The sequence below is a fragment of the Lacerta agilis genome, chromosome 11 (assembly GCF_009819535.1).
Source record: "Lacerta agilis isolate rLacAgi1 chromosome 11, rLacAgi1.pri, whole genome shotgun sequence".
Lineage (NCBI taxonomy): Eukaryota > Metazoa > Chordata > Lepidosauria > Squamata > Lacertidae > Lacerta > Lacerta agilis.
The window spans coordinates 36,189,936-36,215,218 of NC_046322.1; the positions used below are offsets into that span (position 1 = coordinate 36,189,936).

The following is a 25,283-nucleotide window of genomic DNA, read 5'->3' on the forward strand; positions in this document are numbered from 1 at the left end:
GGATTGTGCACCGATAGTCCTTTTTGAAAACCATGCTAGAAATAGAAACAGCTATTTTGTTAACCCTCGAAAAATGTGAAGTAGCTGGATTTCATCTTATAGAACGTACATTGTTTCCTTCCTCTGCTTTATATAGTGAAATGTGTCCAACAATAGAATAATTGTGCTTGATGCACACACACACACACACCCCGCCCCGGACCGAAGTGCTTGTTAACAGAGGGGTTACAATAGTACATGGTTTTAATTATTAGTCATTCAGCTGCATAGTCCAGCTCTGTCCATCTCAAAGGAAAGCAACAATCAAACAACCACAAATAAGATAGCCAGTTAGCTTTAGGTAAATAAGAAAAATAAAACTTATTTTATTTAACAAGCCAACCGAAACAGAATGATTTCACATTGTTTTTAAAACTCCAGGTTTTGTGAGACTCCTGGTGAAGAGAACATAAAAGTTGCAGAGCAGCTATAGAGGATACTTTTGTGTTTCACCTGGAAGTGCATACAAAAGATTTGTACAGCTCCTGAATTTGCTTCTAGGTTGTGTGTGAAGCAGCAAATAGCAGGTGTTCCTTGTTGCAGACTTGCATGTTCTTCCAGTGGAGAAGCACTGTGTGTGTCCCCCCCCCCTTTGCAGGACATGTAGGGAAGTGTATTTAATTAACTGCATTGCACCTGAAGATTTTTGCATCCTTCGAGGGGCTTGGGCAAAGCCGTAATATTTTTCATGGTTGGACTAGCTCATCACGAAGGAGAAGAGGTGGCACAGGATGGCTGCATTTTTATTTATTTTTCTTTTGCAGGGGAGCAGGGAAATGTCACCACTTTGAGCAGTGACAGAGCTGCAGTAGCAACCCAGTGGTGTTCCTTGCTGAATCACAAACAGAACGGCCAAATGGGAGGGATACTATTCCAAGCAAAGCACCTATGAGAATACTTGGGAGGAGGGGGATGTCTGTGCAGGTGCCTGCCTGGATGAGGGCTCAGCTGAGAGCCAGGAAGTGGAGGACCTCCCCCTCCCATTTAGCCTCTTGTCCTGAGTCAGATCATCACTGGAGCAACAGCTCCCTTAGGACTCTAAGCTCCTGTTTATTGCCAGCCAGCTGCCTGTCTCTCCAGAACCGGGGAAATGCATACTGACTAGGTCATTCCATGCTCTGAGCCCGTAAGCAGCAAGGGCCTTTCATCCCTGCTAAATGAATGTCTGTCAGCATGTGGGCCGCAGGAAAGATAACCTCTAGGAGAACAAAAATGCGATTTATTAGGTCCAACACATTTCGGTCAAGTTGACACTGTAAAATATATAAAATAATACATTGCCATTTGAATAGTTTTACTGTATTGATAAAACGTAGGTAAAATGCTGCTAAGTATTACAAAGACAATGCTTGTCAATGGGATTTACCTCTTAAGATTCTGCAGCATGATGGAATCTAGGATTTCCTGATTTCCTCATGAATTGCACATAACTTGAGCTGTGACTGATACTTCTATAACTGCAAGGCTTTAATCTTCGCATGGTTCTCCAACTTGCCAACATGCATTTTGTGCAGTCAGTGTTGCTCGCCTCCCGAAATGCTCCAGATGTCAGTGTGGAAAATTAGTTTCAGGGTCTCTTTGTTTTCTTGCTAGAGGACCCATTGATCCTGCTCTCTAGTTGAGATGGACTACGCTTCTTACAAAGCGAACACAACCACTTCACCACACCTCAGATTCTGTGAGACAACACGTAACAATCTTAGCCTAAACAACAATGCAACAGAGTACTGAGAAACAAAAATAATTATTTTTGAATCCAGTTGAACTGTGTGTTGAATTGAAAAAAAAAATCCTTCCAGTAGCACCTTAGAGACCAACTAAGTTTGTTATTGGTATGAGCTTTCGTGTGCATGCACACTTCTTCAGATGCACATGAAAACTCATACCAAATAACAAACTTATTTGGTCTTTAAGGTGCTACTGGAAGGAATTTATTTTTTATTTTGTTTCGACTATGGCAGACCAACACGGCTACCTACCTGTAACTAGAACTTTGTGTTGAATTGGTTTGGGTGTTAATTAAATTCAAAAAACACCCAAAGGCATCATAACTAATTTACATTAAAGGCTCTTTTATATCAATAGAGTAAACAAAGGCAGCTTGGTCTACACACCCTGAGGTGCATTTTAAAACAAATGTTCTTTAATCACTTCAGACACCTCCAAGGACTCACTTGGTGCTTAAAACTGGCTCATTCAGGCCAAAACTTTAAACCAGCAGTGCTTTGCAAGTCTCACTGCTCTAATGCACACCTGGAGCTCCTCTGGTACATTGATTTATATCTGTGTGTATTTATCTAATTAAGGTCTATACCATTGCTTGTAATAAATAATTTCAAGGCAGTTTACACATGTAATGTTGTTAAAATTAAAACTATTGTAAAATTATAAAATACAATAAAAATGTGAGCCATCTACCGACAGCACTTCAATCCCCGCCCCCCAGATTCAGTCTTAAGTTTATTGCACATGAACTTGTACACCTTCTTTTTTGAGCTTCTGAGTAACAGCTGAAGCTGCCCATAGTTATTGTTCTTTCTGCATATTGAAGTTTGTGTGTGCAGAAAAGTGAAGATGGTTTTAGGGCCTCCCGGTTTATGGCATCATGATTTTCCAGCATAAATGCCATTGAAGGTCTTTGTTCAATGAGGCTAGCAGGCAACCTTAAAATATTCTTAGTGCAAAACCATGAGAGATTCTCTTCTGCTCTGCCTGCACAGTCAGATGCACAATGCAAAATGTTTTCCAGCACGTGCGCATTAGTATTCTTCATGCTCGTTCACAGCATGATATTCCCCACTCGGTATGCTGTTCTGTGAAAGCACATTTAAAGTCATACAGACTGCACTACTGATCCAAAAACTAACTGCCAGGAAAAAATGAGCTTACAATTTTAGGTGGTCAAATCTGCCCATTTTAATGCTAATTTTAGGCACAATCCATGCCCCCTTGGAATACCCCTTTCTCCTCAGTCCCTATCACTATCTGTCTCTCTGTTGGTAACAAGTATAGCTGAGCAAAAAACCTCCCACACCTCCCATACAGAGATCATTAGCTGGCCACAGTGTGGTCAGGCTGTACCGCTCACCTGACATCTCTCTGGTTGCATTTGTTGCATATTGAGATGGATGGGGGTGGTAAGAGGAGGTGATGAGGTTGATACAGTGCAAATGCACCAGCAGAGCCAATACAGCGCACCTCTGGCGCGTTTGTACCTCACCACCCTCACCGCCCCCTCCATCCTGGTATGAAGCAGTGACTTAGCCCAAAGGAGGTCAGGTAAGCAGTATGGCTCCACCACACCACCCACTACTGACTGATGCAGATTCAGTGGTTTGACTGTTTTCCAGGACTATGCATGCAGGCTACTTAATGGTGTGAGCATGTCTAGGTTGTTTGAATGGCCCCAGGAAGGAGCAAGATAGTAGAATCTGCATGTGGGTGGTGTGCATGGGCCTTCCTGTTCCAGGAAATGGCCAGGTGCATTGCAATGTGTCCGGCAGGAAGTGATGTCAACAAAGGAGGAAGAACAAAATAAAAAATAAAAAATTCCTTCCAGTAGCACCTTAGAGACCAACTAAGTTTGTTCTTTACCAAGTTTATTCTTGGTCTCTAAGGTGCTACTGGAAGGAATTTTTTATTTTATTTTTTGTATTGACTATGGCAGCAGACCAACATGGCTACCTACCTGTAAAAGGAGGAAGAGTTAGAGCCACACGAGGATCCTGTGCATTTTGCTGCGTGAGCTGCTTACATGGGAGAATCTGGATTGGGGCCTTTCTTTGGGGATAATTTCATTTTAGTCCCTGTGGAGAAGTCATATTTTAAAATGTGTCTAATGAGACCGGGTTTGCGTTATATACACAATGTCTAGGAGTTCACTAAATGTGTGTAGTTATGTGATGGATTAAGTTTAAAATACAAAGGATCCACTGGTGGCTGGCAGTTAGTTGGTACTGAGTTATATTCTTCTTTCTTTGGCGATCACTCGTAGCTGAGTAAGATTGTCTTTCATGAACACAATCTTAACAGTGAGTCATAAGTGACTGTGGAGGCCAATTCTGGATCTACACGTCATTCCACAGTGGGGACATAGGTTTCCAGGCAGGAGTTCATCACAGTGAGGGTTTGCCAAACGTGCCTTCCTCTTAGCTCATTTCTCCTTTTCACCCTGAGTTCATGCTTCTTCAAAGTCCATGACACCTTTGGTAAAGGTTGTTCTCCAGTTGGAGCATTCGAAGGCCAGTGTTTCCCAATTATCAGTGCTTATGTTATTTATTTATTTTTTTTATTTGCCTTGAGACCGTCTTTAAACCTCTTTTGTTGTCCGCTGCTATTTCGCTTTCCATTCTTGAGTTGGGAATAGAGTAGTTGCTTTGGAAGATGATAATCAGGCACCCGAACAACATGACCAGTCCAACAAATTGATGTTGAAGAATCATTGCTTTGACACTGGTGATCTTTGCTTCTTCCAGTACGTTGGCATTGGTTCACCTGTCTTCCCAAGTGATGTAAAAAATTTTCCAGAGACACCATTGATGGAATCTTTTGAGGAGTTGGAGATGGCATTTATAAGTGGTCCATGTTTCACAAGCATACAGTAAAGTTGGTAGGACGATAGTTTTGTAAACGAGCATTTTGGTTTCCCTGCGAATCCTTACTGAGTTATATAAGACTGGTCTGGGAACAGCAAGGTTCTTTTTATATTGAGTTAGAGATTGAAATTCTTGGTCATTCATACCCTGTTTCTCCTAAAATAAGACATAGCCATAAAATAAGCCATAGCAGGATTTCTATGCATTTGCGGAATATAAGCCCTTCCCCAAAAATAAGCCATACCCCGAAAATAAGCTATAGTGACGTGGTACCTCCCATTAAAACAGCCTGGAGAGGCGTGGCTATGCAGCGTACAGATGCGACGCGGTTAAAATAAGACATCCCCTGAAAATAAGCCATACTGTGTTTTGTTGAGCGAAAAAAAATATAAGACGGTGTCTTATTTTAGGAGAAACACGGTAGGACAGGATTCTCTGCCACTGAAATCTGATTGGTCAAAGGGTAGGCTGGCTGGAATATAAATAGGCTAGTTCTCCCACAGCTCAGGGAAGGAGTATGATGGATTGAGACTGCTGATAAAAAGAGGAAGCAGAGGAAGAACCTGGAAGAGATGGCTGAAGGCGGGAATCTTAGATCTGCTGCTGGAGCTGAAACAAGACAGGCAAGACAGGCAAGAGGCTATTGAGATTAGGGAAAGCCTGGTAATATTGTCTGTCCCCCAGATGCTAAATCATTTACTTAAGCCAAATATTGGCAGAGAGGCCATCTAAGGGCAGTGAGCAGTGAGGAAGAATTTTGCAAGGACCTTCTGGAGCAGACCAGAGAAAAGAACTGCCTGCGAGACTGAATTATAAGACAACCAGAAGAAATCCTTAGTACTAAGAGGGACTAAGGGTAATTGGCATATATATTAACTTTGGGCTAAGAACAGAGCTTTGCAAATCAGTCTCATGTAGGTGTCTGTATTTGAAAGCAGCTGTCATTTAAAATATCAACCACCTTTTAAAAGCCAGCATAATCCTTAAAGAGACAGCAACCAATTAAGTATAGCATTTATGTTACCTTATAGCTAATAATAAAGAAAGAACATCTCTCTCTCTCTCTCTCTCTCCTTTCTTTTTCTACTTATGAAATGTGTCTGGCTAGTTTTGCACCATATATAAAGTATCACAGCTACTGGGTTGTACATTAAATGCACAGTATAACTATTTAATGGCAGTGCTTTGAAGATGAATCAGCAGCAGTAAATAAAAGCTGATTCTCCACTTATTAAAGAAAGCTAAATTTATACAGTCCCAAGGTGCATATTACAATCCATGTGTGCCTAACTCTAGGGATGGGTGGATCTATCAGTTTTGGTTTCTCTCAGCTTCTCGTTTCCTCTACGTTCCGTTCTCCACGATTCTGCATCACTTTGTGATTTTTGTTGTTGATGCATTTGCTCTTCAGGTAGAGCCACAATGTACATTTAATCGCATGAGTCTTGCAAAGAATAGTGGAATAATGGGAACTATAGTTGCTCCCTCATGGAGCTACAATTCCCAGCATCCTTAAACTACAGGTCCCAAAATTCCTTGAGAAATCATATGCTTTATATGTACATTGGATGTGCTTTCTGTTGTGTAAGTGGTCTTCTTCCCCTCCTCCTCCTTCTTCACAATCCATAAGCACCCACTTTAAAGGCTTCTCTCGAAATTCAAATAGTTCCAGGGAGGTGTGGCTAGTTTGGCCCATGTAGCCACTGCAACTCAAAAAGAAAGCAATTATAAAATATGTTTTTATTATCATTTCCACCATCGGCCCCCACCTACAGCTACTGTGCCCAGTCATTTCTGCCTATCATCACTTGCATCGTTGATGCCTATAGGATCTCGATGCCAAACACCAAGTAAGTGCTTGATCCTATAGGCATCAAGTTAACTTTGCTCTATATTTAGAGAGAAGCTTATGTTTCACCCACACCACAACTCCTAAGAAAAGATACTGTCTGGATTGGACCCAATGGAACATAGCATGCCCTCAGTCAGGTATCTCATTGTCTCCTAAACTAAAGTTGACTACCCCTTGAACTTGATATCGTTCTCAACTAAGGTGAGTGGCAAACTGGGATATCTGGAATAAAGATGAAGCCTCCCTGAAACATGTTTATATATTGTTCTATACTTCCTAAATTTTGGGAGAAAGCGCTGAATTGTATAACTATGACTATTCAGAAAAAAACTAAAATTTTCAGCAGAGAATATTCTTCTGAACCATATACCTACTGTATGGAAGTTAACCATGGGACAACAAAAAATGGATTTTACGTGCTCTGATGGCAGCCAAGAGGCTGTTATTGATGAACTGGAAGCATTAAGACATGATCTCCTTCAATCAGTGAATTGATAATATGATAAAACTTGCAACCTACACACAGACTGCTTACAGACATAGACTCTGCTTGGAGAAATGCGACAATATTTGGAATGAATTTATGCAAAATGTAGTAGGCTGTTAATATTTACATTAGTATTAGGAGAATAATACCAAATTTATAAAATAATGTACAGGTTAGGGTATTTTTTATATATTCATATAATTCCCACCCCCTTTACACAGTTGTGTGTTTTGTTTTTGTTTCCTTTTTGTATCACTTTATTGCTTTATTATTGAAAAAGATTCAATAAAGTATCATTTTTTTAAAAAAATATATAGATGGATCCGGGAAACAAACAAACAAACAAACAAACCACAATCCAGCTGTTTTGTGTTATTAGCATTCAGTCACCCCTAAAACAAATGCCAAGTTCTCCGGCGTTGAGTCAGGCCGCTGAAATTAGAATTAAGCAAAAGTTATGTTTACATAATCATGCAATGTGCAAAGAATATGACCTAGCATGCTGAGAATCTGTAGCATTCAAAGCTGCCAATGAGATGAAGCTCTGGGGAAACACAGCATTCGGGGACACCTTCTATTTTTACTGGTTGTGTTTTCAGAATAAAAGAGAGTTTTTAGCCACGGGAATGTATGCCTTTAAGAAGATTGTCCCGGAAATGAAGGCAGGAGTTTGCATCCTTTCACACCCCCCTAATACTTTTTATCCCCATTCCCAACACAGTAGTTAATCTTACAGCCTCTTTAGAGAGGCCTTTCCCAGTAAACTCCCTGTTCTCATCCCTCAGTGTCCCAAACCACGGAAATAGGATTATTCTATCTTCTAGACATGCCAACTCTGGGAGGAAGTGGAGAGTGGGTGAATTAAAAACAGCCTTTGAAGCTGCTGCCAGTGCAAAATGTAGTAGCCCATCTTTCAACAGGAGCAGAGAGTATAAAACTCCAACCTTGGCACGACTTCGCTGCCTGCCTGTTACAGGCACAGCTCAAAAGTGCAGCTTTTTGACAGCTTCTAGGGCTCTAAGCAGCCAGGGACCTGCATGCTGCCTCCCATATGTTCTTCCCTGACCTTCAGTGAGGATGCCTGTGTAAAATAACCTTTCTTAAATCAGCTTACTTTGGCCAGAACATGGTGTCCCAGGACAGAAGCCAGACATAGTTGTTTGCTGAATTTGGCAACTAGTAATCATCATGATCTTGCAAGAAGGGAAGAATGGGTGTGTGGTTAAGGCATAGGACAGGGTATCTGGGTTTGCATCCTCGCTCTCCAGCAGATTGTATGTCTGGTTTCAGGCTTCGGTTGCCCCACATGCAATTATTATGATTAACAAACAGACAAATCACTTGATCATATCACGATCCAATATATTCATATTAGGTTGCATAGCAGATAGTCATAAAATGTAAAATAGTAGCAGTGCATGAAAGCTTTTGCAGTAGCCACTCTTCCCTGCATTAAGACTAAACTGCCTTCTAACTGCTCCAGTTAAAAAGGATATATGCCGATTTCCTGAACTTCTGTTTCAGAAAACTCTGAGCAAATGAAAACATGACTAGTGCCATCTAGTGTATCTGATGTTAGACACAATTCCAGCTTTTATTGTTAAAGCGAATGTCTGAAATTTGAGGAATGTCACCATCATCTTATTGTTATTAGCATTAGTTAGTCACTCTATCAAAATAAAAAGTCTCAAAGCGACTGGGCAACAAGATAAAATACAAAGAGATAAAGAAAACAATGTACACATAAAGCACAACACTGCAAGGAGCATAAGTCCTACATCTCCCCACTAAAAGATGGGTGCCATAGTAGAATTTAGCTTAGCCACCAAAAGTCTAGGCAAATAAGAATGTCTGAGGCTGGTGTCCAAATACTGACAATGCCAAGGCCAAGCACATTTTCCTGAAGGGAGTAGAAATGGGAAGGGGGACACCACTGAAAAAGTTTGTTCAGTCTGCATATTGTGAGCATTAGCACCAGCTTGCGCCCACGATTAAGGAGGCCGACATCCCTCCTGTGACATCCCGCATGCATTGTCGTGCAATGTTGCCTGGTGTCATGACGTCACCGCTGGGTATTGAGGGGGCTCAGACCCTCCTTAAAAACTTGTGTCGGGGGGAGTTCCTTCCTGCCAGGAGCTGGTGCCCCTGATTGTGAGTCTCTGAAAATAGTATTTTGAGAGAAAGACAGAAACTTCTCTCTGCCCTTTTTCTCTGCACCAATATTGGATGTATAACATACATTTTCCACAGGTGGCAAATCGTGGTTTTGTGTTACCTGCTTCTGTAAACAGAATCGGTAATACCTCTGTGAACTAGAAAGTGCATTTGAGTTCTGTTCGACATTGAATGGGTGCATTCAAATTGAGGGAGACATTCTGGCACTTTTCAAATACAGATTGGAAAAATAAAATATTAAAAAATATATATAAAAGGACAACACAGGCCATCTCTAGATAGACAGTCACAAAGATATTCCACCACCCTACTTGTAGACTAACCCCCCCATCTCTGAACCTGCTTTCATGCATCTGCTCACACAAGCAGGTTTAAGACAGAGCAGATAACTCATGCGAGATTGTGACTTCTCTCCTGTGTATAGGGGGTGGGATGCAATTTGTTTAGTGTGAGCTGTAGACAAGCATTTAGGTAACTATAAAACACTGATGTGTTGCTTTTTCTAAATAAATAAATAAATAAATAAATAAATCTAAGCATACAGTGCCCTCTAGAGTTGATTTTTGGAGAACATTGTTATTTCACCACAGCTGAAATTTAATTATCACTATCCGTACTTTTCTGCATTGCATTTCACTGATGATAATTCCCACCCCCAAATGTGTACATATTCCTGGAACTCTTCATGCATCTGCTGAAGTGGTCTGAGCTTATGTCATAATACATTTCTTAGTCTCTAAGGTACCATAAGGCTCTTTGTTCTTTTTACTGCAATGGACTACACAGCTACCAGCCTGCCCCAAAATTGCTAAAAAACATATTACCGCTTTCCAAACAATATAAATTGTTTGAAACGCTTTATCGTATGGTCATCTTATTCATCCCCTCAGTTCCTGCTTCCTCCATCCCGTTCTCAACTGTTGTCCTTGCACTTTCAGCGCTCTGTAATATTTATGAAATGAACTTTATAATCCCTGTCAATGTATGTGTTGCGTATGACAGTGCAGATGGAAATCTTTGTGCCCATTCATCAAGTGAATTTTGTCTTACATCCTGTTCTCAAGTCCCCCTAGAGATACATGCATGTGGAGGTTGCCTTCTAGGAACCAGAATCAGTTCTGGCATTTGACTTGCCATTTTGGTGGATGGCTGTGACAACGTATTTTATGGGATCTTTTCCTACTGATGTCCAAAGCCAGCAGGAAGCAGTGGATCCAAAGACTGTTTAGATCGCCTCACATCACACTTCTAAGGACAGACGAATGCAACTGATCATTCGGTTTTTCAATTAATTAATATTTTATTAAGTTCGCTCACCTCTCTTGGTGAGGCAGCGTTGCTGGACGGAAGGAGCTTCACTGGGGCCCCGACAGTGGAATTCAAATGGCAGTGCCCTTCCTGATAGGCGGCGGGGGCATATGCCCCTCCATTCCCTTCCATTTTCCTGCACCCTGTGTTGGTGAATGGGGATGCAGGCTAGGATGTGGGCTGTGCCAGGGGGCAGAGCCAATGGAGCTGACGGTGGGCTTCCCTCGGATCTGCCTCCTGCCCATTTAAGCAGCCCACACCTGGGGGACGGCCTGTTTGTTCCTGCGCTGGGTTTCCCCCCCCCTATCCCACCCACCCACGGTTTACGCTGATAGGCAATGACTTTGCTGTGGCTATGGTGGTCGCCGTTCTTTATGGGGCCGGGTCGGAATTTGCCCACTGGGCTAATTGGCACTGACCCGGTGGTTTTGCCTACCTCATAGCAATTCATCACAACTGGTTGAGCATTGGGGCAATCCCTTGTTTTGGATGGAAGGGAGGTTGTAGTCCCCGCCTGCCCCTCCAAACGCTGGGGTATCCTGTTAGAGGGATCCAGGGGGAGTGGCCATGTCTGTGTGCCCAAACAGGGCCAGGGCCGAAGGCACTCCCCCAGACAATGGTCCCTGAGGGTGTTCACCGTATTGGATGTAAGTCTTAGGAACCCTGGCTTGGATTGACCACGCGTCACTTCCAGCAGGCGGGCCAGAAGTACTTAGATTGCCCCATGCCCAAGCCAAATCTCTTTCATCTGTATTCAATAAAATTATGGCCTGTTTTTACCCCAAACCCAGTCTGATTAGTCTCTTATTTATATGGGTTGGGGTATGGGAAGTCCAATGCCTTGTCCTGCAAGAGAATTCGATTTATAAAAGGATAGAGTGAGAAAGAAAAGAAAGAAAAAGAAATATTGTTACATTACCTTACCTTACAGACGTATATATTCTTATTATCCCAATACACATATAATTGTCAATAACCTAATATATTCTGTGTAAACTCATTCCAAATATCATTGTATTTATCCAAAGAAAGCCTGTGCCTATAAGCTGTCCGTTCATATGTTGCCAATGTTGTCATATTGTCAAACCACTGATTAAGGGGAATCGTATATCTATTCTTCCAGTTCATCAGTGTCAGTCTCTTGGCTGGTCATTTCTTAATCCTATAGCTTTATCTGGGTCTGAGTTAACTTCTGCTGATGATACTTTGTGTTACTTTTATACTGTTGAGCTTTTGTTTTTGTGATACAAATGAACACATCTGAATCTGCTGATAATGAAGCATGAGGAAAAGTCAGACTTGATCTCCATCCCTCGCAGCTGGATGCCGGAAATGGGAAAAACAAGACGTTCTTACCAATGTATTTATTCAAGAATTCACAGAGAGAGACGTAAGGTGCAGCCGTTCAGATAATGGCGTTGCTCCAACTGAGATCCTCCCCTCTCCCTTCCTAACAACAGCACTTCCCCTCACGGTGGCCACCAGGGGCTAATTGTCTCTGAGTCCTTTGCTCTTGCACTTTCAATGCACATTGGGTTCTGGGAGAAGGGGGTCAGGAATGCTTTCCAGTGATAATGAGTCATCTGGCTGCTCTGGCTCTGTCTCCCACTTTCTCTTCTCCCACTCTTCTGTTCACCTGTCTTTGAGCTGTGACCTTCCTCAAACCACTGCTGATTCTTCTGTACATTCATAAATAAGAGTTTTTATCCCATAGGTTTTTGAATAAATGCTTAGGTGTTCCATTCAGTAGGACTACCAAAGATGAATTTAGTCACACAGCAGAGCGGTATTTCTCATACTGCATTTTTACATTCATAAAGATACATGCCATTAATATGCTCAAATACTTCCCAAAGTTATAGCATTTTAATGCTGTCCTAATGTAACTAAAAATAATAATCATACAAGGTGATAGGAATATAAAAATGTGATTTGAATATAAAAAAATGGCAAGACTGAATGTCCTGTGTTGGATTCTAAGTAAACTGTCATAGGACCAGACTGTAAAATGCATACTAATTTGTATGTAAATTTAGAGCTGGGTCTTTATTTCAATGTCTTTGTCATGAGGGCATAGAATTTTGAGGATTTGCAGTTGTTTAGCAAATTTGCTTTTTCTTCCATTGGAACAGAAGCAGCTGAAAACAGCTTCCAGGGAAAATCAAAAGCTGAAACTGTTGCGCTGTGCCATTTCCCCCCTTCAAAATGTGTACTGAGAAACTTCCCAATATCTTTCTTGTGTCTTTCTCAAGCATTTTGATAAATGGAAGAATGTCTGCCTGAATCACACAGTAAAATCAATATTCTACAGCGTTAATGATGGTTCAACCAACTTTGACATAATAATTTCACTCAGGCTGTTTATTTAAGGAATATGTTTATTGTAAGTAGGTAATGGTAAGTCTGTGACATTAATGGTTTGTAGACACATTCTTGGGTTTGGTTATATATTGGTAAAGTGTTATCTAGGTTTAAGGTTGGTTCTGTGAATATTATTGTTTCCTTGTTCATTTCTTTAAAGGCCCACACAGAAATGCCACACTGCCTAGTATGGAAGACAGCCAGGGGAGGATTAGAGTATGCATTTGAAATACTTATGTAGTATTAATACTATTAACAACCACTAGATGAATAATATTGATAATAACCGCTAGATGGAGCTCCACACTGTAAACTTGCTAATAGAAATCCCTGCTTGTTATTACAGTGAGTCTCAGTGTCCTGTAGCATATCAGTTTGCAATGATAAACATATTATTTAAATAATGCTTCCATTGGCCCAGAGCTCTTATCTACAGGATATAGAGGAGTAGCCATGTTAGTTAGTTTCTTGCAGCAAAACCAATACAGAATTTCGTGAAACATTAAAGGACTACTGCAATCCTAGCCATGTCTACTTAGGTCCAGTTGAATTCCATGAGGGTTACTCCATGTGAGTGGCGTTAGGATTGCAGCCTAATACGTGTGGCCTTAGTCCATTGATTTCAGTGGCCTACTCTGAGTCAGGCTAACACTGGCTATCACCATTCACTTTCGTGGGCTAGAATACACTTCATCAGATGGGTAAATGTCAACAGGGGATTTATACAGGGTCAGGTGGTCATGAAATGCAAAAAGTGTGCTCTGTGACCATTCCATGCAAAATAAGCAGAACAGCCATTCACAACAGGCTGTAATTGGTGATAGCACAATCACTGTCGATTTGGGATATCAATAGAATCTAGGATAACGGATTCGATTCCAGGATGTTTGTGTTTTCAGTACTGATTTGTGAAGAGTCTGCAATAACTTTACATTTAAGTTTTAATTTAATGGTCTGTACATTTTGCATTATTTCCCCCTCTAATCTCACAATCTTCCCACCTGCATCTATCTATCTATCTATCTATCTATCTATCTATCTATCTATCTATCATCTATCTAGGTAAAAAAGGTAAAGGACCCCTGGGTTGTTAAATCCAATCAAAGGCGACTATGGGGTTGTGGTGTTCATCTTGCTTTGAAGTTGAGGGAGCTGGTGTTTGTCCACAGACAGCTTTCCGGGTCCTGTGGCCAGCATGCAGGCATGGAGGAAGCCTCTTGGCCGCCCGGGGTGGCGCGTGGAGGCACCCCCTGGGGGCAGGGCAAATGACGCACGTCGGATGGGCTGCACATGCATGGAAATGCCGCACATGTGCAGTCCATCTGGCCCAGCGCTGCTGCTCCTGCAACGAACGGGCGGGCCGCCAGGCGGGTGGCTTGTGGGGCTGCCCCAGCCGTCCGTGGAGGAGCATGGACAGGGTGCTGGGTGGCAGGGAGTGGCGGGAGGGGCCACCGAGTGTCACCCCCCCTCCCCTGGAACCCAGGGCACTCCGCCCCTATCGCCTCTCCCTTGCTACGCCACTGCCAGCATAACTAAACCGCTTCTGGCACAAAGGAAACCAGAGCGCACAGAAATGCTGTTTACTTTCCTGCCACAACGTTATCTATTTATCTACTTGCACTGGTGTGTTTTTGAACTGCTAGGTTGGCAGGAGCTGGGACAGAGCAACGGGAGCTCAGCCCATCATGGGGATTCGAACTGCCGATCTTCTGACCGGCAAGCCCAAGAGGCTCAGTGGTCTATCTGTCTGTCTGTCTATCTATCTATCTATCTATCTATCTATCTATCTATCTATCTATCTATCTATCATCTATCTATTCTCATCCATCCTTCTATCCACCTACCTACCTGCCTGCCTGCCTGCCAACATCAGAAAACACTTCATGCATCACTGAAGTGGATTGTTGTCAATGAAAGTTTATGCTGCAATAAATGTGTTCAATTTTAAGGTGCTGCAATCATCTTTGTTGTTTTTGCTGCAATAGATGAAAGGCAACAACCTTTTTGGAAACGATTATGTTAAGAAGACAATCAATAGGAAGTGAAATTGACAAATGCAAGAACAGCAGATGGTGCTCTGAGTAACAGAAATCTGATATTTGTCTGGAGATGACTAATCTTTCCATAGTTAGAGAGTTAACAAAAGTTAATCTTGGCTGTGACGCATTATTTGCTCACTCAATGAAGAGTTGGCACAACTCTTTCTGCTATTGGTCTCAGCCAGTGATGGGATGAAAGCTGCTCTCTGAGTCCCTGGAGAGCTGCTGCCAGACAACGCTGGGTTAAATGGGCAATAGTTTAACCTGATAAAAAGAAGCATCCTATCAAAATCCAGATAGTGTTTAATTCAAATCCAAAAGATAAAGGTGTTATGGTGCTCTTTTTTTTTGCCCAAGTTGGAATCGAGGGGTGGAATTCAGTGTTGCGCCATCACAAACAGTCCATCTGTGCAACAAGCAAACCAGGGGAGAGAGGGAACTTTTCACTTTGTTGTTCAAAGTACCAGACAGAGAATCCAGGAGCATGTCAAAAGCTTTATGGAAGAAAACTATTGGCCCCTTTACTCACCTGACTCCGGTTCAGATGTTAGCTGCGATACCCGTGTCTGGTCATCTGCCGTGGTGGTGCTACTGCTTCCTCTGATAGAAAGCTACCATGGAGGAGCAATGAGCAAGGTGTCAAGACCCCATTGCTAAAGTCTCTGGGTTAAGCCAGCTCTCCCATCTTAGACTAGAAGAAACAGATAGTTGGTCTTCTTCTTCATTGTCATAAATGGTTGGCAGGGGTGAGATAGTCTAGTACAGCATCCCACAACCTGGAGACCTCCAGACTTTTGGGACGACAAATCCCATCATCCTTTACCATTGACCATCCTGGGTTTGGAGTCCAAAACATCTGGCTAACACCTGCCGGCCGAAATGTGACATTTGGAAGGAGGATGGCTTTATCCATACAGAGACATTATTTATTATAATCGTGTCTGCTTGCTGGCATTTATCAGAGGCTGTGAAAATATTGGACTGTGAAAGCAACTGGAAGAGATAAGAAAAGCGCTCTGGAGTCCGAGACATGGGGAATCCACAAATTATAAAATTTGGTATAATTGGAATGGTTTTAATTGGAATTGTATAATTAATTTGGATTGTAATTTGATTGGTAATTGGAAATATATATTGGAAAATCAATAAATATGATTAAAAAAACATCTGGCTAACACCAGGTTGAGAAAGTCTGGTCTGGTGAGATGTCTATCACTATTCTGTTGCACAGAATAAGAATTTTAATGCACATAAGCTACATGGATAACCCAAGAGTGTGGGTGACATGGGCCTTTATTTTGAAGCACTGTTAAAACCTGGGGGATCCCTAACAACAGCTCATTTTTCCTAAATGGGAAAACTCTCATAGTAGTCATTTTTGTGTGTCTTTGTTTTCCAGAGTTAGAGGCATATTCTAGCCAGAGCAACAGGCCACCCTTCATTTTAGCGCCAAAATATGTTGGTGCCCTTCTATCATGATTCATATCTTTCCAGTAGTTTCACTGCCAACAGTGCCAGCCATGTGAAAAGCAATTAGGAATAGTAGATCAGCTCCTTGGGTGACCTAGAAAATAGTAGGTGGCAAAGGTAAATGGAACGGACCCAATAACAGCCTCTGTGTGTGCAACATGAAATGCCATAATTAACTACTTTTCTCGGAGCCTGAATATCACACCCTCCCACACACCGCAGAGGTAAGTAAACAGGAAAGATCTTTGCCTCTGCAGGCTACATTTCAGTTCTGTTTCAGGTGAAATTATACGTGACTGATTTGCGCTCTGTGGCAAAAAAATAATGATGGGCCGTAGTTCAGCGGTTGAGCTTCTGCTTTGCAGGGCGAAAAGAGAGGAGGAAAGCCCCATTGAGCAAGCAGAAGTCTTGCACAAAGCTGATGGGACATTTTAGTTGAATCCTGAGAGACAGAGAATGCTGTATTTGCCCTGCAACCTAGGAGTGGCAGGAAGTTTCCCCTGCAAAGCAAAAGTGGTGATTGGCTAAGCATCCCTTGTATTTCCTCCTATTATCTTGCATCTCTTTTATATAAATTTGTCATTGAGTCACGCACTATTTGACTTGGCTTTTGGAATACAGATGATGGAACATTCCCTTCTTTCTTAGCAAGAATATTTGCCATGCTATGCGTTAGAGACTTCATGATCCTCAAAGGAAAGGATTCTGCCCTGGCTCACTGCCTTTAATGGGACTGACATATGGCATTGACTTTATAACTAGCCGAGCTTTTATTGCTTTATTCCACAGAGGAACTCTGGACTTCATTAATAAACCTGCAAATCTTTCATTCTAAGTGCACTTCCTTATCAGGCTGTACAGGCCTGCATTACTGCATGTTTTAGCATTCAGAACATTTTACTGATAAGAAGTATTGTTAAACAAAACATTAGTAGATAAAACAAGAGCAAACCCATTTATTCTTGGCTACCGATAGATATCACAGCAAGGGAAAAGAAATCACTCTCTGCTGCATATTCTTAGATAGCTAAATAGCTGAAGTAGCTTCACCATTAAGAGCTATTTCCCCGATAATTGTTTGGCTACAGAGCCCTTGTTCTTGTCTAGTATCTTAAGGGGAAGATAACACCTTTGTCTCCATCAAAAGGCATTTTGCCTGGCTGCATCTTAGGGAGAGATGAGAGGGCAAGGCCCAACTCCTGGACCTGGCTGGGGCCAGGTGGCATCTTGCTCCTCATCCCTCTACCCCCCCCCCCAGGTGTCTCCCTTCTTGGTCATTCCATCATTATAACGTTCTGAAATAATTGGTACATGAATTTATTGGGCTTCCTCTTTCCTTCCTAGCTTCCCCTCTCCACCACTTTTGTCATTGAATCTATTACATCACACATCCTTGTTTTAAATTTTAAAATGCCTCAAGTGAATGATCAGAAAGGCGGTGTTTTAACAGCAGTAAATAAGTAACAAAATAAATAGCTTGGTAAGAGTTACAAGCATATTATTTACAGAAACGTCAGCAAAGCTACTGTGACATAGGCATACAGAGTGTCTTTCAAACACATATAGAACAGCGCTTTTTTGCTGGGGGGACATGCTGGGGTACGCATACCCCTAAACATTTTTTGAATCCAGGGGCGTCGCTTGGGGACGACAGGGGAGGGTGGGGGTGAGAAGCCGCGGCCCCTCCCGCCACTCCCACGCACCGCCGCTCCCTCCGTCACCCCGGGAGCAGCAGCGCACGGCCGAGCGAGCACCCTGTCCGTGCAGCGCTGCTGCTCATGGGGTGACCGGCGGTGCGTGGGGAGTGGCAGGAGGGGCCGCCGCTTGTCACCCCCATGCGCCGCTGCTCGCTCCGTTACCCCGGGAGCAGCAGCGCACAGTGTGTGCGGTGCTGCTCCCCCCGGGGCGACGGAATGAACGGTGGCACGTGGGGTGACAAGCGGCGGCCCCTCCCACCACTCCCACGCGCCACCGCTCCCTCTGTCACCCAGGAGCAGCAGCGCACGGCCCGCCTCCAGCCAGTGGCGAAAAAAGCCGCTGAAAGAGGGGGCTTTCCCCCTTTCAGAGGCTTTTTGCGCCGCTCCGCTCCCAGAGCGCAGCCCGCGGGGAAAGGAGAGGGGCGGGCCAGCGAGGGGAATGACACCCCCCTCGCTGGCCCAACCCCTCTCCTTTCCCCAGGACGGCTCCGCTCACGGAGCGCAGCGGGAGAGGGGCGGGCCAGCTGGCCCGGGCGGAGGCGTCACTCCGTGCGCATGCGTCATGACGTCATGCGCACAGAGCGACGCCCAGTCCCCATGGGTGCCGCTTGGCTTGCCGCCCCCCGGCAGCCCAGCGGCTAGCTACGCCCCTGTGTGAATCTTTGTACTTTTATCCATTTACTGTATTTATTTCCCCCAATTTGAACTATTAAATGGTGATTTTCTTGAATCAAAATGAGAGTACCCCTAAACATTTTTTTAAAAAAAGAATAAAAGCACTGGGTTTGGAACAGACAAACTGTGCAATCCCTAAACAGGCCTCCTGAACACTGCAATCTGAGGCATGTCTGTTCATTGAGTTCAATGGAGCTTATGCCTAGATAAACCTATGTAGGATTGCAACCCAAGTCCCTGTCTTGTTACACACACACACACACACACACACACACACACATGCTTACACACACACACACACACACACACACACACACAAAATAAACACAGGTCAGTTGCCATGAACGTTTTGCAGGAAGGGTAAGATAAAAACATGATAATTAATCAGGGAGGTAGCAGAGCTGTGCATTAGAGACACACATGAGGGTGAGGCAACTGCCTCAGGAGGCACCATGCCAAGGGATGGCACACTTGTTCTACCACCCAGCTCTACTGCCTGTTTCCCTGGCCTCTAGGGGGAGAGAGTGGCTGAATCTACACATACATAAAATGCTTTTGCCATTGGCTCAGCAGCGCCATCTAGTGTCACATTTGTATAATGCACGTAAAATGCACTTAAAACGTCATATTTGCAGCTATATAGCTGAGTCCAGTGACTGTTGGCAACCTCTGTGGAACACCTGCCCTCTCGCTGAGTCAGTGAGAGGGGAGGTGTTCCACTATATAGCTTTGCTGCTGTATGTGTCTGTGCTTTTCATCAGATTCAACCCTTCATGGCACTGCTTCATTTTTGCAAGCAAATGTATTTCATGTGATGTCTCTGTGTTGTGCTTCTTTACAAATGTTAAGACCACACACTCTGGGCTCTGCTATCACATTACATTGTATTATGCTATGATTAAACAAATGTAAATTTTAACATCACATCACATCATATACACAAGGCTGTTGTCAACCCAACAAGCCATCAAAAATACTTTATTGGACGAAGTTGTTTTGCTCAAATAAAAAAAATTGGTTTGCTGTCATTTATTATTTTTAAAGTTTGTAATAATTTATTATTTTCAAATTGTGTCTGATAAAAGCTTTAATATGTTATAAATAGCTGTAAAGAAAATATAATTCCCCTTTGAGATAAGACATTCTTTATCTTTCATTTTACTTTTTCACAAAACACAGACTGGCACCAAGAAAAGACTAACAAAAATAATTTTACATCTATATAATGCACTCTAGGTTGGAAGCATTCAAGCAACAGAATTTGTATCAGAGAACTTTAAATATAGGTCTCATATAATTTTAGTTACTATACAGGTTACTGATCTTAAATGAACAAAGCTAAACAAAACCAGAAAGGGTTACAATCATGTATTGGCCATCACTGATGTTAATTTAGATGTGCAGTGGTAATTTTCACATACAGTAATGAATAATTACTTGTTCTACTGCCCCCTAAGTTGAGGCTCCAGTACTTGGGCCACCTCATGAGAAGAGAAGACTCCCTACAAAAGACCCTGATGTTGGGAAAGATGGAGAGCACAAGGAGAAGGGGACAACAGAGGATGAGATGGTTGGACAGTGTTCTCGAAGCTACTAACATGAGTTTGGCCAAAGTGCGGGAGGCAGTGAAGGATAGGCGTGCCTGGCGTGCTCTGGTCCATGGGGTCACGAAGAGTTGGACACGACTGAACGACTGAACAACAACAATAACAACTGCCCCCTAAAGGAAGCAGCCAGTAAATATCACAATCTAAGCTAGATGCTAATGAGGGCTAGAAGCACTGCAATATGTACAATGTGGATCCCAGGTTCTGATAACTTAGCACAGGGAGGAACTTGTTTTTCCAATTTCCTGTTAATCTTCCCATCTTTACTTCAACTGTTACTTTCTATTAGGTTATTATATCATTGAACTTTCTGTTCCCTGTCAGGGTTTCCCAAACTTGGGTCTCCAGCTGTTTTTGGACTACAGTTCCCATCATCCATGGCCACTGGTCCTGCTAGCTAGGGTTGATGGGGGTTGTAGTCCAAAAACAGCTGGAGACCCAATTTTCGGAAACCTTGAGCTAAATGTTATTTGAGATAGGGAACTTTATAGAAAACTCCATCAAATCTGCCACTAGTTTTCAGTGTAAAGTTCATGGCATATGCTGAGGAGCAAGTAGGAGGAGACGAGGAAGGTTGAGAAGGAACTAAACTAATGAAGGGTGAAGCCCCTAAGAGCCAATTTTTCACCTCATGCAGAGACCCGTTGCTACTGGAGGGATGTTCTCAAAAGGCAAGTGGGCATGCCTCATGGGTGACAACCAATGTAATTAGCACCAAGAGGTGGGGGATTAATACTTGCTGTAATCAAGACTACATTTGTGCATGCTTTGAGGTTCAATGGGTGCGAACCAACATCACCATGCACAGTTGGTTGGCACTACAGTTTGATTTGAAATTAGCATTGTATAGGTAGCTGCCTCATATTGAGTCAGCTCCTTGACCCACCTGAGCTCATTGAGCCAGCTTATTGGTCAGTATTGTCTACAGCAGGCATAGGCAAACTCCGGCCCTCCAGATGTTTGGGACTACAATTCCCATCATCCCTGACCACTGGTCCTGTTAGCTGGGGATGATGGGAATTGTAGTCCCAAACATCTGGAAGGCCAGAGTTTGCCTATGCCTGGTCTGCAGTGACTGACAACAACTCTCCAGAATTCCAGGCAGGACTTTCTCCCAGTCCTATCTGGAGATGCTGTGGCTTGAAGTTGGGACCTTCTTCGTGCAAAGAAGATGGTCTGCCAGTGAACTATGGCCCTTCCCCATGACTGCATTGTATAGAGGAAAGAGAGGGGTAGAGTGAGGAGATGTTGATCATCACTATTTATTCACCTAGCTATGAGATTTACATTAGTTTCATCTTAATGTGCTCGTTTACATTTTTAAAACTATTGATTTCAACAGTGTATATTCTCCTTTGGGATGCATCTTCAGCATAATAGATTACAGCTTTATTTTATACAAAAAATGTGCACATGGGGAAAAGGTACCATTCCACTTAACACCCTGCAATTTATACTTTCTTTTGAACCTTACCTGATGATTTAGCATTTCCCCTGGCAGTCACCATACCTGTAGCTAGATGCTGTGCAAGTGATGCTTTCTGCCACAGCCCTTCCCCACATTTTCTCTTCTGTCCTCTTTTTTTCTTTCCTGTCCTCTTGATTTCCTTTTCACTGCTCCTGCAGCCTCTGTACCCACATTTTGTTTCACTAGTTATTTCCTTGATGTCCTCCTTTTTTTTGCCTTCTTACCTCTTTCAGCCTTGACCAGGGTTCAGGCTAAGGTGCCTCCCTACAGACACCACCTCACCTAATAAAGCAGCCAAGCCAGTCTAGGTATCTTTCATCGAAATGTTTCTTCCGCATTCAGTTTCCATTTGTTCTTAAAAGCCCCTGTGTCTCTCTCTTCCCCGGATTTCATTTCTGACAAAATAGCCTCTCTGCTAGATGTTGACAAATGTGTCATACGGCAAGAAAAGCTCCACAATAATGCCAGATCTAGTTAGATTCAGCATTTTCTATTTATATTTAGTACTCTCTGGTTATATTAGGGCTTTCCCCCAGGAAGCCTGTCTCTTGAAATGTATGGACTTAGTTTTGAAATTTTTTTGATGCTTTTGAATTATGGGGCTGGAGGAGACTCTTGAGAGTCCCATGGACTGCAAGAAGATCAAACCTATCCATTCTCAAAGAAATCAGCCCTGAGTGCTCACTAGAAGGACAGATCCTGAAGTTGAGGCTCCAGTACTTTGGCCACCTCATGAGAAGAGAAGACTCCCTAGAAAAGACCCTGATGTTGGGAAAGATGGAGGGCACAAGGAGAAGGGGATGAAAGAGGACAGTGTTCTCGAAGATGGAGGGCACAAGGAGAAGGGGACGATGGTTGGACAGTGTTCTCGAAGCTACTAACATGAGTTTGGCCAAACTGCAAGAGGCAGTGAAGGATAGGTGTGCCTGGCGTGCTCTGGTCCATGGGGTCACGAAGAGTCAGACACGACTGAACGACTGAACAACAACAACAAAAATTAGCACATTCAGAGCCTAATAGGGCTATAGAGTTTTAGCACCAGCAAAAGGGCCTAACTGGACTCATTAGATCCTGATGCCCAGGCTTTGGCATGGTGCTAGTCACATCTGCATTTCTTCCTGCGCCTTATTAAAGAAGACTGGTGCTGGTAGTATCCTATTTACATTTCCCAGGATCTATATAATCCCATGTAGTATCCAAGCATGGTATAGGTGTCGTATAGGATTCTCCTAATAAGTGGATCAGGGCTAAGAGGTTCTACATACAAAGTAGATGGTCAGCTGATTGTCAGTGCTTGGGCCCGGCTACATTTTTACCTATAGAGGCAGGTGGGTGTGGCTTGTCCCAGATGGTCTGGCAGGCATATTTAGGCATGTGGACCAGTGTAGTTCTCGAACCACAGCTGTAGGGAAGAAATTTTTTTGAAGGAGCGTTTTTACATGTGAATCCATACTAGGGCAGGGTGGGGGATTGGGTCCACAGACAAACTTCAGTATTTGGGGTTGAAAGGAGTTGGCTGCATTTTGTGACAATACTGCCTTATTCCTTCTGAAAGAAAATCTTCTCTATGGGTTGAAGAACTCACTTAAATCCAGGAGAAGACAGATAATCGCTGGCTTTTCTGCTTGAAACAATATCCCTAACTGCGATTGGTAACATAATTTTTTAGACAGGTCCTACTGCATTCAATCTCTAGTGTTTTCTCAAGTTGATAAATTTGTCTCATTCCCGAAGGAAGCTGCCTATTCTCAGGATTATTGAAAGCTTTTCATAAAGGTGTGCTTTCCTCACATCCAACAAGCAGCCCATTCTCTTTCTCCTAAAGAAGATAGTTGGCATGCAAAAAACCATAAAAATGATGATGATGCAGATTGAATAAGTGGGAGCCAGTCTGGAATGAGGAGTATTAAGAAAAGGGGTGGCTGTGAATGTTTCCAACCTAGTGCCTTATTCTATATATGTATATCTTAATCTTTTTCATTCAGAATGTCAACCAAGGCTTGGAGTAGTCTGTCATCCCGATGCTTGTATGGTTTGGTATTGTAAAAAAGGTCAACATAGTCACTATACAGAGACTCCTCTGAGTCTTTCAGCTGAGAGGCTTGGTTTAGTTTCTCAAGAGCTTGATAGAAATGTTCATAGGGAATATTTGAGTTTTCACTTAGCACCTTTTTTGGTACTCGATTCCCACCCATCTGGTCACGAAAGGCGTTTTGCAGTAGCCGGAGCATTGCATCTGATGAGGCCACTTCCTCTAATTTCTCTGCGCCAGTGGTACTTTCTGTCACCTTCCTTTTCCCACTCAGGTTCTCCAGTGTGGTGTGATCCTGAAATATATACATATATGTATGTATGTATGAGTGTGCCAAATGTCAGGAGCCATTGAATATTTGCAAAAGGAAAAATAACTCCACATGTTTAAAGCAAATGCTGAGCAGATTGGAAACCCCAAGAGTCAAAAGTTGAATGTTGCCTGTGGGGGTTGAACTCATACAACCAGCTGTTCATGGGCTGGGGGCTAGCACATCCAAGCTTTCCTCACAGTTATTATGTGCAAAGGGGCTATAAAACAGGTCCTTAGCTACCTGTGAATGGTCCATGCAGTGTGATGTGAGCTATCAAAGTTCATTTGTGTTCAGGCCTGGTGCCAGTGGTCAGCCAGGTCTGGCATTGTCTAAGAGCCTGAGAAGGGTTCCTCACTACTCTGACCCAGCAATGCTTCCATTAATGGTGACCACCTGTCATCTAAATGTACCAGAATGCAAGGTCTATGCTTCTATAAAAGGTACAGAACCCATTCTATGGAATCTATATATTTCATATCTATATATTGCTGGGGCACTGCGTTTTGGCAGAGGCCACCATGGTTGGAAGCTAAGCTTCACTTCCATTCAAAAGAGGAACCACCAGGGACATCTAAAAGTCACCAGGTTGGCAAAAGTTGCATTAAGCTACCATGACTAACAGTTGCTGTTGCATCCTTCATGAATTTATCTAGTCCCCTTTAAAGCCATCTAAGCTACATAATAGCCATCACCACATATTTTTGCCTCCCAATTCTGTACATTAATTAGATATACATAGACCCAAGAATGGAGGAATTGCAGAAAGACATTTTAAAAGGGGGGATTTCCTCCTGTTTGATTCTAATGCTACAAGGATGCTTCAAGGATGGGTATGATGAGAATAGATTGATACCTCTACAAAATCCGTCATCTTTTCCGCACCTCTCCTGTCATTTTGGACAGTATTGTATGATGTGTAGATGCGAGGTTTCTTCATGTGCTCAGGTCGAGTTGAAGTGCCATGCAAAATCAGTTTCCAGTTCACAATTCTTCCTTCGTTTTGCAATCGTCTAGACTGAGGGGTCATAGCACAATAATTAGTCTTCTACTTTGTACAGGTGGGAGACAGAGGAGAGTAAACTGGTGGTGGCAGTGACTCCAAGTGCAACACAAATGGTGTGTAGGCTGGCTGAATAAACATTTTAACCTTTCTACACACTGTTTG

General features: G+C 42.9%; 1 protein-coding gene across 2 annotated transcripts in view; it reads right to left on the minus strand.

The window, feature by feature from the left end:
- Nucleotides 1–23,197: 23,197 nt before the first annotated feature.
- Nucleotides 23,198–25,283, minus strand: part of PCSK1 (proprotein convertase subtilisin/kexin type 1) — a 28,968-nt gene continuing 26,882 nt past the window's right edge. For both annotated transcript variants that reach the window (XM_033164528.1, XM_033164529.1), the window contains exons 13-14: nucleotides 24,972–25,133; nucleotides 23,198–24,100 (exon numbers count right to left, since the gene is read on the minus strand). In XM_033164528.1, the coding sequence (XP_033020419.1) occupies nucleotides 23,741–24,100; nucleotides 24,972–25,133 (522 nt within the window). In that variant the 3' untranslated portion in view covers nucleotides 23,198–23,740. The remainder of the gene's footprint in view (nucleotides 24,101–24,971; nucleotides 25,134–25,283) is intronic.